At 39.7% G+C, this 13,534-nt stretch overlaps 1 protein-coding gene across 3 annotated transcripts in view; it reads right to left on the minus strand.

Annotated features, from left to right (window-relative positions):
• nup153 (nucleoporin 153) overlaps positions 1-13,534 on the minus strand; it is a 65,368-nt gene that overhangs the window by 15,533 nt on the left and 36,301 nt on the right. For all 3 annotated transcript variants that reach the window (XM_048611529.1, XM_020509949.2, XM_048611536.1), the window contains exons 12-17: positions 10,898-11,035; positions 10,195-10,287; positions 9,893-9,971; positions 9,677-9,805; positions 7,214-7,840; positions 1,571-1,759 (exon numbers count right to left, since the gene is read on the minus strand). In XM_048611529.1, the coding sequence (XP_048467486.1) occupies positions 1,571-1,759; positions 7,214-7,840; positions 9,677-9,805; positions 9,893-9,971; positions 10,195-10,287; positions 10,898-11,035 (1,255 nt within the window). The remainder of the gene's footprint in view (positions 1-1,570; positions 1,760-7,213; positions 7,841-9,676; positions 9,806-9,892; positions 9,972-10,194; positions 10,288-10,897; positions 11,036-13,534) is intronic.

Below are 13,534 nucleotides of genomic sequence, written 5' to 3' on the forward strand. Positions count from 1 at the left end.
GCCTAAATCTCTGCCCTTTTATTTTGAGTAAACATTACGCAGATACTAGTGAGCTGGATGTAATCTGAACTCTGGTTTTCAGCAGCATTCCTCCATTAAATTAAAGTGAGCATTTTTATTCCAATAATAAACTGGAAACACAGGAAAGAAACTACTCAGTAAGCATCTGTAAATATACACTTAGGTTTAAAAGGTATGTAATCCTCACATTTCAGAATTTTTAAAGAACAAAAGCAAAAGTTGCTGGAAAAGCCCAGCAGGTCTGGCAGCATCTGTGAAGAAAAAAAATCAAGAGTTAACGTTTCAGGTCCGGTGACCCTTCAACTCTGATTTTTTTCTTCACAGATGCCGCCAGACCTGCAGGGCTTTTCCAGCGACTTCTGCTTTTGTTCCTTATTTACAGCATCCGCAGTTCTTTCGGATTTTATTCAGAATTTTAAAAATTCATTGAGGGAACATGGGTATCACTGGCTGGGCCAGCATTTATTATATACCCTTACTAACGTTGGTGGTGGCGAGCAGCCTGTTTGAACTGCCACAGCTCATGTGCTGTAGGGACACCGACATTAAAATCCTGGAACACCATCTTTACATTAATCTAATGACAGACTGTAAACATTACCATTCCTTTCAATCTGTTTTACTACTATATTTTCTCACTGTGTCCAGAGGAACTCCAGCTTTTTAGCACTGTCTTCAATTCTACTCATGTCTTTAATTTTTAGTTCATAAGAATAATTGAAAAGTTGATTTAGAATTAACAGGACATTCATTCAATAAAGCAATGAAAGTAAGCCATCAAATTTTAGTTCTTCAACTCAAATCTTCAAATATTTGATTTTAACAACTGATGCCTACTGGACAGATTCAGTTTATTGTGAACTCCCGTTAGTGTATTGAGGCCAAAAGAAAGTAACAACGGATAATAATTGTTAGCCTGGTTGACAACACCCACAATCCATGAACAATTTTTAAAAATTCAAGTCATTGAAGGGCCCAGTTTGCCATGGTTAGATTGAAGTCACGCCTAGATCAACAAAAATTTTAATTTAGTCCTCTGCTTTAAATCTTAAGGAATTAAAATGCACCTTCATTTTCATCTGGAGTACAATATTTAACAAAATAGACTGAACTCTGTTCTACAAATGGCACAATAAATCAGAGTGCACAATATCCATTAGCATTATCGCACATACAAGAATGCTGAAAATCATACAATAAAGCTCACATTATCCATCAACTCAATCAAATAAGGTACAGTTATACCTAAAAGCATCACTTTTACCTGGAATGCAAACGCAAAACTATGAAACAAGGGAATACAGGATTACACGGATAGTTAGAAGACAGTAGTATGCTTGTGTCCAACACAATTCCTAAAATGGGTTGATTGGGTTGAATAGTGTGTTTCTGCTGTCTGTTCAATGCAATTCTCTTTGGAAAATACACTGTTAATCAGCAACCACAATGACCTGATCTGTAGAACTTGCAGATGTTAGAAAACATCTTCCTGACACATACATATCAGATAGCATCTTTGGTTCAATTTACTGATTATCTTAGTTTATACCTTTAGGTTCAATCTTGCTGCCTGTTTTCTCAGTTTTACAAGCAACACATCTTGTTATGTTTGATGAGTTCTGAACGAAACATGTTTCACAATCCCAGGACCCTGTTGGCTTCTTGAATTTGTCACCAAATCCTAGAATTCCTTCTGTCGGTGTTGAAGCAGTGGTGTTGGCTACAACAGGTACAATACCTAAGAGCAAAATTCATAAGATGAAAAAAAACTTGCGCACCTCAATACCAAAAATTAATTATGCGTTATGCAAGTTTAGGAGATCACTAAGCTATCATTTACACACTGTAATGTTTGCAGTTAATGCTTTTGAATTCAGTGCAAAATAAACTTCTAATATCAGTAAAAGTGATCCTAAAGCTCAGATTTTTCACAGGAAAAAATAATCCACTGTCTTTTAGAGAAAGACTGTGTGTCTGTGTGATCCCTATCCTGCATTAAACATTGTTTCAGAGCAGAGTCAGTCTAACTGATATAAATGTGAGCCTTACTCACATTCAAAGAAAGAATGCAAAAGGAGGAATTAACAGTTTTTATTGCGGTTTACATTTCTTTGTTTCACTGCTAGCATCTCAGCAATAACCCATACACAGGTACTTAGTATTTAAAGACACCTGTTTAGCTTTTCTTCCATTTTAAAGCTGTTTTATTTAAGTCCCCTTTCACCCTTAAAGATCACAATCACCAGTTTAAAGAGCCCTAAAAAATACTTCCGGGTTTGCACAAATTAAAGGCCTTGATTTGTTGCATGCATTGGCCCTTGCGACTTCAGTTCAAGGGTACATTGAGGATTACAGGTGGTGTGACTGAATGTGAATTTAAATACAATTTGAAGATTTAAGTTGGTTCTTCTGCAGTGATGGTGATGCATATAGTTTTCTACAACAAAAAGTACTGCACAGAACTTGAAGTAGTCAGTTCAAGAAATCAATTATTAGAGTCATACAGTGTAGCAACACGCCCTTCAGCCCACGATCACCAAACTACACTCATCCCATTTGCCTGCAAAGGTGCTTTCCCGACATTTCGAATAATTTCATTGACACATCATGGATCAGAGAGCAATAGCAATATTCAAGGGCTGCTTCCTCCACTGTACCAATTCATTAGTGCCATCAGTAAAGGAATTTGGCATGGCTACAAAATCAAGGGCATTGCCAATATCATTGCTTCATAGGATGAAGACACATTGAACAGTGTGTGATAGAGATCAGGGCCCAAATATCTGTGTTCAAGCAGAATTTCATGACATTGTCCCCAAAGTTGAACGTGACCTTGCAGAGTCAAGTCGCTTTGATGAATTGGATGAGGCTGACATGCTCAAATCTTATAACAAGGACTCCATGCAGTTAAAGAACCAATGAGCTAAAGAGAAAGACTGCACTGACTGCTATGGTGCCTCAGACCGGTACACCACCAAGGCCTTAAATTTACAAATTCTTGCAAAATTCCCAACATTAAAGAAAACTAGGTAATCTTTGGCAACTTTGAATCCAGGCACTGTGCTCTCCTCCTGTGAAATGTTGATTTGCTGGGTGATATGTTTTTAGAAAAAGCATTGTTTCATCCATATTAAATATTTACTTTGTTGTACAGTCACATTCTTCAATGATTCTTTCAAATTAGCAGGAACACGTTAACAACCTTTATTAGTAATAGCTGTGTCACCAAATATTCTAGTGTTGTGCCAATATGCATACATTTTGAAATGGCTGATCCACGATTAGCAATCACTTGAGTTTTGAAAATGAAACAATGGCCAAGAGTTGTTCACCTTATGGATGAGGTGATCAAAATTCTCATGGATAATGACCCTAACTAAGAGTGCAGTGCCAGAGCAAAGAGAGGGATAATGATGCCATTAATTATTTCAATCAGATATACCAAAAAAAAACTGCTCAACAGTCCATGGATAATTTTTGAAGGCTGTTGGTAATCTTGGCTGTTCATTCCATTAACGCCACAGGCAATTCCACTGTTACGTGCCTTTTAAATTTAAAAACCAGTAGATAATGCTGTAAATAGCCAGGTCAGACAACATCTATGGAGAGAAAAGATGATCAACCATAGATGTTAACACTATTCCTTTCCATAGATGCTACCAGAACCAGAGTATTTCCAGCACAAAAAAATTCCAAGTGGTCAAATGATAACAAGTAGACCCAACACACAAACACAAGTAGAGCCCATATTACAAAATAGCAAGTACTGGGGGTCTTAAAACACAAAGGTAGATAAATCCCTGTACGTGATCAGATGTATCCAAGAATATCATGGGAAGCTAGAGAAGAGACTGTGGGAGCCCCTTGCAATGATGCACATGCATCATCAACAGCCACGAGTGAAAGGGGTGGCTACTATAGTGCCATTGTTTAAGAGGGCTGCAAGGAAAAGCCAGGGAATTGCACACCAGTGAGCCTAACGCCAGTGGTGGCTAAGTTGTTGGAGGGGATTCAAAGAGACAGGATTTACATGCAATTGGAAATCCAAGGACTCATTACGGATAGTCAGCATGGCTTTGGTGCAGGGAAAATCATGCTTCACACACTGAAGATTAAGTCTATTGTTTGAAGAGATTATTAAGAAATAGCATCAAATGCTCTGCTTTCTTCTGTCTATATGGGCTTTAGAAAGACCTTAGATAAGGCTCCACGTGGTCACCTGAATAGTAAGGTTAGATCACATGGGATCCAGGGAGAACTAGCCAATCAGATACAAAATTGGCTTGATGGTAGGAGACACAGGGTGGTGGTAGAGTTGTTATTCAGACAGGAGGCATGTGAACAGCAGTGTGCTGCAGGGCTCAGTGCTGGGTCCACTGTTGTTCTTCACTTATATGTGCTCATCCAAATGATTTGTAAGAGACATGGTAAGTAAGTTTGTGAACAACACTAAATTGGAGGTATAGTGGCCAGTGCAGACAATTATCTAAGACTATGAGATATTGATCAGCTAGGCCAATGAATGGCAGATGAAGTTTAATATAAATAAATGCAAGCTATTGCATTTTGGTAAGAAACTATGGCAGGACTTGCAGAGTTAATGGTAGGGCCCTGGGGTGCAGGTACATAGTCTGTTGAAAGTGGCATTGCAGGCAGAGAGAGTGAAGGTGGTTTTTGACATGATTACCTTCATCAATTACAGTATGGAGTACAGGGGGAAAAAGAAAAAAACGAAAGAACTGTGGATGCTGGAAATCAGAAACAAAAATTGCTGGGAGAAGCTCAGCAGGTCTGACAGCATTTGTGGAGAGAAATCAGAGTTAATGTTTTGGGTCCAGGAATCATCCTTCAGACAGGTCACTGGACCCAAAACATTAACTCCGATTTCTCTCCACAGATGCTGCCAGACCTGCTGAGTTTTTCCCAGCAATTTCTGGTTTATTATTGAGTACAGGAGTTGAGACACCAAAATCTTATACAGCTGTAACATAAGGGCATATAATTTTGGTCACCCTGCAACAGGAATAATGTTAAACCAGAAAAGGCAGAGAAAAAATTTACAATGTTGCCAGCTTTGAATTATAAAGGAGAGGTTGGACAGGCTGGGAGTTCTTTCCCTGGAGCACAGGAGGCGGAATAGTGACCTTACTGGGGTTTACAAAATCTTAGGGGCATAAATAAGGTGAATAGCCAAAGTCTTTTTCCCAGGGTGGAAGAGTCTAAAACTAGAGGGCATAGGTTTAAATATTTCCCTTCTCACCTGAAAAGGGACTTGAGGGACAGTTTTTTCCAAAGTGGTGTGTATGGAATGAGCTGCCAGAGGTAGTGGTAGAGGTGGGTACAATTACAACATGTAAAAGACTTTTGGACAGGTATGTAGATAAGGAGGTTTTACACAAGCAAATCGGACTAGTTCACTTAGAATACCTGGTTGACACAGACGAATGAGGGTCTTCTTCAGAACCATGCAAGAACAAAAGGGCAAGTCTGTGATAGGGTGGACGTGAGAAATCAACTGAAGTATTTCATGCCAAACAGTGTGGTAATGAGCACTGTAAAGAAAGATCGTACTGAGGCACACAATCTATGTTATAGCAGCCATCAGAATGAAAAGTCAAGGGATAAAAGAAGAAATATTCAGTCCAGAAGGCTGTGAATTGCAGAGACAAAAGATGTCGTGCTGTTTTTCAAACTTGCCTTCAGCTTCATTGAAATCTTGCAGTGGTTATGCACAGGAAGGCCAGAATTGGCATAAGGCAGAAAACTAAAATGGCAGGCAACAAGAATCTTGGAGACCGACTAACAAACACGCTTGCTCTCTAAAGAAAAAAGTGTGTTAATATTTCAGGTGTAGAGCGATTGCCCAAACTGTTTTATGTCTGTGCATCCAATTACCCTCTAGCTTAAATTCCATTTTATACAAGGATGAAACTTGGTCTTGACTACCAATGTACAAACCCAAAGCAGAGTAACAAGAAATATAGCAGTCGACTCATTCCTAATCAGGGACTGGCACTACTTAGCATTAAACTGTTAGAGAGTATGCAGTCGCTTCCACCAGAATTGCTCATCTCCAAACCTTAGAGCTGTAATCCATTTGTGGTTTCATGACTTGGTCTATACAAGTATAACCACTGCCCATATCATTCAGTGTATGCCAATGAGATCAAGGACTTCAACAGGCAAATCCTACAATGATCAAACCTGACAGACTGTTTCTGCACCACCAATCCTTTTGACAGTTAATCTTTTTTTCTTCCATGCTATCAAAGATCTTCACTTTTGTCTTCTTCCAACCCTCCCCACCCAACTTTCAGTGGCTTAAAAGTTATTACAGCTTAAACTTTTACTAGTTCTGATCAAAGGCTTTTAATTCTCCACAGGTGCTGCCTGACCAAGTATTTCTAATTTTTTTTTGTTTTTATGGCAAAGAAAATACAGTTGAGGTTAGAGGTGAATTGATCCACAGTTTCAGGATCCTGCTACGAATTACGAAACTTTTCTCCATCAAAGTCAGGCATGAGCTTGTTCATTGACTATTTTATTGTGGCCACATCTCTTTGAATAGCAGGAGATGAACAACACCCAGATAAAGGTTGAACAGTACTTGGTCAAATTCACACTCGGCAATAATCAAGAGGTTGAGGAACAGTCAGTGGACCAGAAATGTTAACTGATTTCTCTCCACAGATGCTGCCTAACCTGCTGAGGTTCACCAGCAATTTCTATTTCTGTTTCTAATTAAAAGTTAAAGTACTTCCCAATCAACAAAGCACAGTCTTTCAGCATCAACATCTGGGGCAGGGATTCACTATAACGAGAAGCATAAATGCACCAGTGATATCAACTACATGGTTACAAGAGCTTTATAGATGCTGAGTACTTTACAATAAGTACCACATTTCCTCATTAAACACTCTTCCCTTTACATATGATCAAGTCAGGAGTATGTTGGAATATTCATCACTTAATTGAAGGGGTGCAAGTCACACATCACTTAATCAAAATGCATAATACCATTCCATGATAACTATGCAAAATCATGAAATTATATAACCAGCACCTCAGACAGGAGGATTCCAAAGACAAGGTCTATCTCCAAATGCAATGAGGCACATTAATTATGACATATTATAGCAAATTAATGACGTCTTGGCAGCACTGACTATCTTGTGAAGGAAAAAGCACTTACCTGGCTTAGCAGACTGGCAAGCCACACACTTGCTATCTTCAGCTTTATTTTCTAAGAGGCACACAGCACAGTCCCACACACCTTCAGGTTTCTTAAACTGATCTGCCAATCCCAAACCCACAGAGTTACTGCTTGAAGGGTTTGACTCTCTGTTCCTTGTACTTTCAATCACCGCAGGCAAAGTCAGTGCAGATTTCACTCCAGTTCCAGCTTTTGGCGAATCACAAGCTGCACACTTTACAGCTTCTGATTTGTTTTGAACCAAACAGATATCACAGCTCCATGTGCCCAATGCAGGTCTAAATTTGTCTGCAAAACTCACTGGAGTCTCTTTACATGTAGGTTTGTCTCTGTTGGCTGACTCATTATCAGTCTGCATGGGAAGTACAATTTTGGAAGTCTGACAAGCAACACATTTACTGTCTGTGATTTTGTTTTGTACAAAGCAGGAGCCACACTGCCAGGAACCTTCAGCAGGTTTGAACTTATCTCCAAATCCTAAGGTGCTTGAGCTCTCAATGGAGGAACTATTTTTTTCAGTAGTTGGTGGTAAAGGCTTCACAGTAGCTGGTGTAATGTCCAAGGACTTGGTAACACATTGTGTGGATGAAGAAGGCAAAGTGAACTCTTGGAACAGGTAAAAAAAAAACAAGTTTAAGTAGTTTGTGCACTCAATTTTCTGACCAATGTTCATGTGACAGGAACAGACAATACTGTGAATCCTTGCTAGTACAATGAAGTTCTGTCAAGACTCAGACACAGGGTGGATGAAAACACTTCAACAGTTGTCCAGATAGGCCTATCTGTTTGATTAAGCAATGAAATTTTGTATATATTGTCAATATTTGAAATATAGCCAAATTATTCCAAGGCTTCCCAAATTGAGTTCACACATATAACCCAATAAGAAAATGTACATAAAGTATAATTAAACCCACTTGTACCTTTTAAAAAGAGACTAGAAATCAATGTTTCTCATGTGGCCAAAATAATAATTCACACAAGTACAACTATATTTGGGAAATCACCTTTAGACTCTTCAACCTTCTCACCCTATGGTAGTATGTCAATACAAGACACCGTACAACATTGTACTTTTGGTGTGATGCATTTCTGAAAAAAAAACTGTAGAGCTCAGCTGCCAAGAGATAACAGAGTTTCTCTCTGTGGCAGCTCATGAACAATGCTCCAAATTGGCACAAATCTATTTTCACTGATTAGGGGTGGGAGGTTGGGGTATCTTTTAAACATTTCTCTTTTCATTTTCTCTTCTCGGGGAGAGGGAATGGGAAAATTTCAGTAAACATGAATTTCTTCAAAAACAATCCAACAGCAATAAATTAACCATTTAAACTGAAACGGAGAAAAATTGTTTACGTTGGTTAAGAAGCAGAGCGAGAGAGAAAGAAAATCGGTATCAACTTATAATCACGAGGGAAGGTGGCAGCAAATGGGCCGAGTTGAGGAGTTAGGTTTAACTCACACTGACCTTGGGTGGCCTCCAATTGCACACACTCAAAGCTGGCCTCAGTGGAACGCACATGAAAATGGGGGATTGGAAGTGTGTTGGGGTTTCCTGCTCCTGCCTGCGCCCCTTCTCCCCCCATCCACACTCGCATCCCTTCTCCCACCACCACACACTTGCGTCCCTTTCCCCCTCACCACGCCCTCCGTCCCTCATACTCTGTCCCCTTTAACTTCAAGAAAATAACCCATCGGGCTTTGTGCTCTAAATGTTCGCACCAGCTACATTACCCTACCAGCAGACATTGAAATGAAAGTAGCCATTTTCTTTTCTGGAGAGACTTAAGCACATTTTATAAAAAGCCAATTACTTTTTTGAAATTGAAATGGAAAAGAATTAGCGGGAGCGACCAAATGTCCACTCCCACAATCTACTCTCTCAGCCCAACTTGCAGTTCATTTCTGCCAATTGACTCTCATTGCCTTCTCCCCGTGGTGCAATTCTCAATTCCTTTCTCTCCTCCCAAGACAGAATCTTCCTGAAAGCCTTCTTTTCCCAGACCCAGCCTGGCTCCAGACCTCAGACTTCTTGAGACTCCTCCAATTACAGATTGGTTCTCTCCCACAATTGCTGCTGACAGGTTCACCAGTAAGCCTGTAACAGCACATATAGGAGAGAAAGGACCTCTGACTGGAGAAGCTGTTTCTTGCAAAAACCTTTCACGTACTCAACCATACTTAAAATTCTGGCCTCAAATAAAATGTTGGGAAAAAAAAATTTCATTTAACCTTTTTTCCTTGCCTCTGATCCTTCTCTTAAGGTTATGAAATTATTAATTATAGGAACTCTATGAATGAGCTGCAAATTTGACGACTATAAAAGCAGACACCAGACCATATGAAATGTTCTTGCTCTAAGTGAAACCCAGAAAACAAATACTACTTTGCAGGGTATGGAAACATGTTTCTTTTTACCTACTCTTAGTAAAAATTACTCACCAGGCCCTTTTAAAATGTCTAAGACACTGCCTTGCTTCAGAGTTTTAGCAGGTTTCAATAGTCCATCACATTCTTCACCTTTTCTCTCATTCATTGGTGTAGAAATAGAAGGCAATGAGATGCATTTTGCTATAAATGGTGCAGAAAAAATTTAGCTGTTGTCAGTGTCAAGCTGTCATTGGCTGACTTTAATTTACAGACTAAAAGTATGCTTACCTGCATTAATGGAAGGTCTGGCAGATACAAAGACAAATGGAACTGATTTGTCAATTGGCTCACTAAATGTAAATCCAGTCTGTATGTTGGTGGAGAAAAGGTTCGAAAACAAAAAAGTGAAGTCAATTCTACTACAGAAGCAGGATTATACAGGTTGCTGCTGCCACTTCGCATTCAATAGCTTGGAGATTGAAACAAATGGCTTCAAAGCAATTACTCAACTTGCATATATTAATTAGGCAGATGGTTTGAAAATATCTTCAAACATGAAAACATAAAAATTAGGACTTAAAAACACTTACGGACACTGAAATAGGTTGCAGATTTGCCTCAGTTGCTTTTATATTTGGTGTGGAAAAGGTAAAGGCAGCATTGTTTGGACTGGATACCACTACCTGCACATGAACAAAGTGGGATTATCATTATGACGTGCATACATGGATTACAGAACTGCTTATTTTCCATCACCATTACTTAACTGTTTCTTACTTTGGCCTAAGCAAACAGACAATTGATCTGAATCTGTTTGTGAAATTGCTGTAAAAAGCCACAAAACTGCTCCTACCATCCAAAGGATGGATATTTAGACAACATGCTTATTTGCACACAAATTTAACAGGTGTCCTTGGAAGTCTGTTAAAACAAACGAAATCTTAACTTTTATGTTCACTTTCCTGAGAAGCACGAGAGGGAGGGAAACTGGCAAATGATATAGTCAAAAAAAAAGCCAAAGGTTTTCCTATTGAGAGAACTCGAATCTCAACTTCAAAATGGTACAAACGTACACCTGTTTGATACAGATTACGAGACAAGATTATACACTCAAGTTTAAACCTGCACTATTGCAAAGGGAATACTTCATTGTGCAATTGCATCACAATGCTATTACCAGGAATCCCCAGGACACAGTACAGATGCACTGGCACAAGCTGGATGCAATCTATATCCTCGGAAATGAACATATACCATTTGAAAACAATACAACAACATGCAAGAGAACAATACCTTGTCAGGAAAAGATTGTGTTACAGTAGATATTACAGGTGATAGAGTTGTGGAAGGGGAGCCAAAGTTGAAGGTAGGCAATTTTGTATTTTTAACTGGTAAAGATACTTCAGGCAGTTCTGGGGCTAGGGCCTTTACCTGTAGAGAGCACAATATTTACAACTTTATTACTCATATACAAAAACAAATGCCATTTGACAATGAACTAACAGACTGTATCACTTCCACAATAATGGCACACAAGCATGCAACTCAAGCCTGTTTGCAATGTCATGTACAATGCATTGAATGTGCCACGTAAATTGACAAAGGGTTTACATTTTACAAGCTAATTCAATGACAAGAATGCACTGCTGCCAATTGAAAGATTTTACAAATCTTCAATTTTGACTGTTTTAGGCTAGTGTTTAGCTGTTTTTCAATGTTAGGAATGAAATCCTACATGACTGTGACAAAAAGTAAACTACACATCATCCAACCAAAACTCAATTTATCACCACATCCTCCTTCAGAGCCTCTCAACTGCCAATTAATTGGGATCCTTTGTCATGGATGGTGTCAAGCTTCTTGAGTTTTGTTGGAGCTGAACTCATCCAGGTAAGTGGGGAACACATCATCATACTCTGGGCTTGTACTTTGTAGATGGTTTCGAGAAGTCAAGTGGTGAGTTACTCAGTGCATCATTGCCAGCCTCTGACCTGCTCTTTTAGCCACAGTACTCAGATGGTTACTCCAGTACAGTTTCTGGTCATTTATAACCTCAAGATGTTGATAGTGCGGGATTCATTGATGGTAATGCCATTAAATTTCAAGGGGAGATGGTTAGGTCAGAAGCTCTACAGCCCTGGCAAAACCCAAACCGAGCATCCGTTCGAAGTCTATCCCCATTTAGCATGCTGCCAGTGCAGAGGTCACTCCTACTGATACTGCCACGGACAGGTGCATCTGTGGAAGGCAGATTGGGGTGCTTGAGGTGTAACAAGTCTTTCCCTCATTTACTCCCTCACCACCTGCGATAGACTCAGTATAGCAGTTACGTCCTTTACGGCGTGAACAGTTTAGTCAGTAGTGGTGACACTAAGCCACTCCTGGTAAGGGATAATGAATTCCCAAACCAGGTTACTTTCTGCTCCTTTGGCACCCTCAGTTATTCCTCCAAGTAGTGTTTAACAAAGTATCCCGACTCATCAGCTAAGGAGGACAACCAGCAATGCGTAACAACAATCTGAGCACAAAGAGGAAAAAAAAGTTGCCTGTGTTGCCCTGATCAGGCTGCAGATCCTCATTAATTACAATTATCCAAAACTCCAGTGTGCGATCAAGACTGGCAGCTGCAAGAAATAGGCCACGTACAAAGGAGACCATAACACATCACCATTTTCAACCTCATCGAGACATGTGATCATGTGAATAAGGTGATCTGTTTAAGCTAGAGAGAAAATTGGCTGCTCAGCCTAATCTTCTCTTTCCAACCAAGAATGACAGGCAAGATTTGCACTGGAAGCAAATATGTTTGCATTCTGGCATCAACACTTTGACACAATCCTATTTGCTGTTGTCCTAAGCCATCTGCAGTGTGCATCAACCGACCAAAAGCTGTTCAGCCTTCTTGCCTGACATCCAAGATAAAGGCGCACCAAGTCTTCAGAGAGTTGCACTGCACTGACGATATAACATTAATTTCCCGTATCGAGCAAGACCTTTAGTGGCAAATCATCTGATTTCCTGAAGCTTGTAAAGGATTGGCTTGAATACCATGAAGACAACAATGTCATTGTCCAGGAAACTGCAATACCACCATCCATGTATATTGGTAAGGTAATGCTGAAATTGGTTAATATTTTCAGATATCTTGGCTCCACAATCACCAGCATTCAATCCCCTGATGCTCAGAGGGAAATATGCCTTAGAAAAGCTGCCGCTGTTCTGCCCAAGCTGAATAAGAAAATGAAACAATACTGGCCTGACTGAAAACATCAAACTACAACCAAACCAAGCTTGGGTCCTCAGCATACTTTTCCACAGAGAGACCTAGACAACCTATGTTAGGCAAGAGATAAAGTTGAACAGTTTCCATCTTTACTGTCTCAGACATAACTTCAATGTTTCTTGGCAGGACAATGTCCGCAGTTCAGAAGTCCTGGAACATACTACTTCCGTCAGTCCACAGACATTGCTAAGCCAAAGACTCCTGTGATGGTTTGGCCACATTCATCAAATGGATGATGACTGTATACTAAAGACCTTTATGGTGAACTGGCCACCACCTCCAAGGCAGCCATATCTTCATTTAAGTACACCTACAAGTGAGAAATTAAGATGGCAAACATTTCACTGGAAGACATTGATAGCTGACTGCTTAGGATGACATTGTAAATGTGAGCAAAATCATTAAAGCTCAACTGACCAAGGTGGTTCAGGGTAAGTAGAAGTCAGCAAACTGTGCAACTTCTCAGTCCAAAGTATTCCCCTGAAGCAAATGCAACAGACACTAATATAATAGAATGGGCCTTGGGACTTCTGAGCCACATGAATGCTTAACACACAGTGCTGGTCAGCACTGGGCAAACTACTGTCTCATAAGATGGAAGATTGCTGCCAAAGAAACTGCAATAGAACATGTTGAGTGCAGAAATA

Source organism: Rhincodon typus, chromosome 2 (genome assembly GCF_021869965.1).
Source record: "Rhincodon typus isolate 14 chromosome 2, sRhiTyp1.1, whole genome shotgun sequence".
Taxonomy (NCBI): domain Eukaryota; kingdom Metazoa; phylum Chordata; class Chondrichthyes; order Orectolobiformes; family Rhincodontidae; genus Rhincodon; species Rhincodon typus.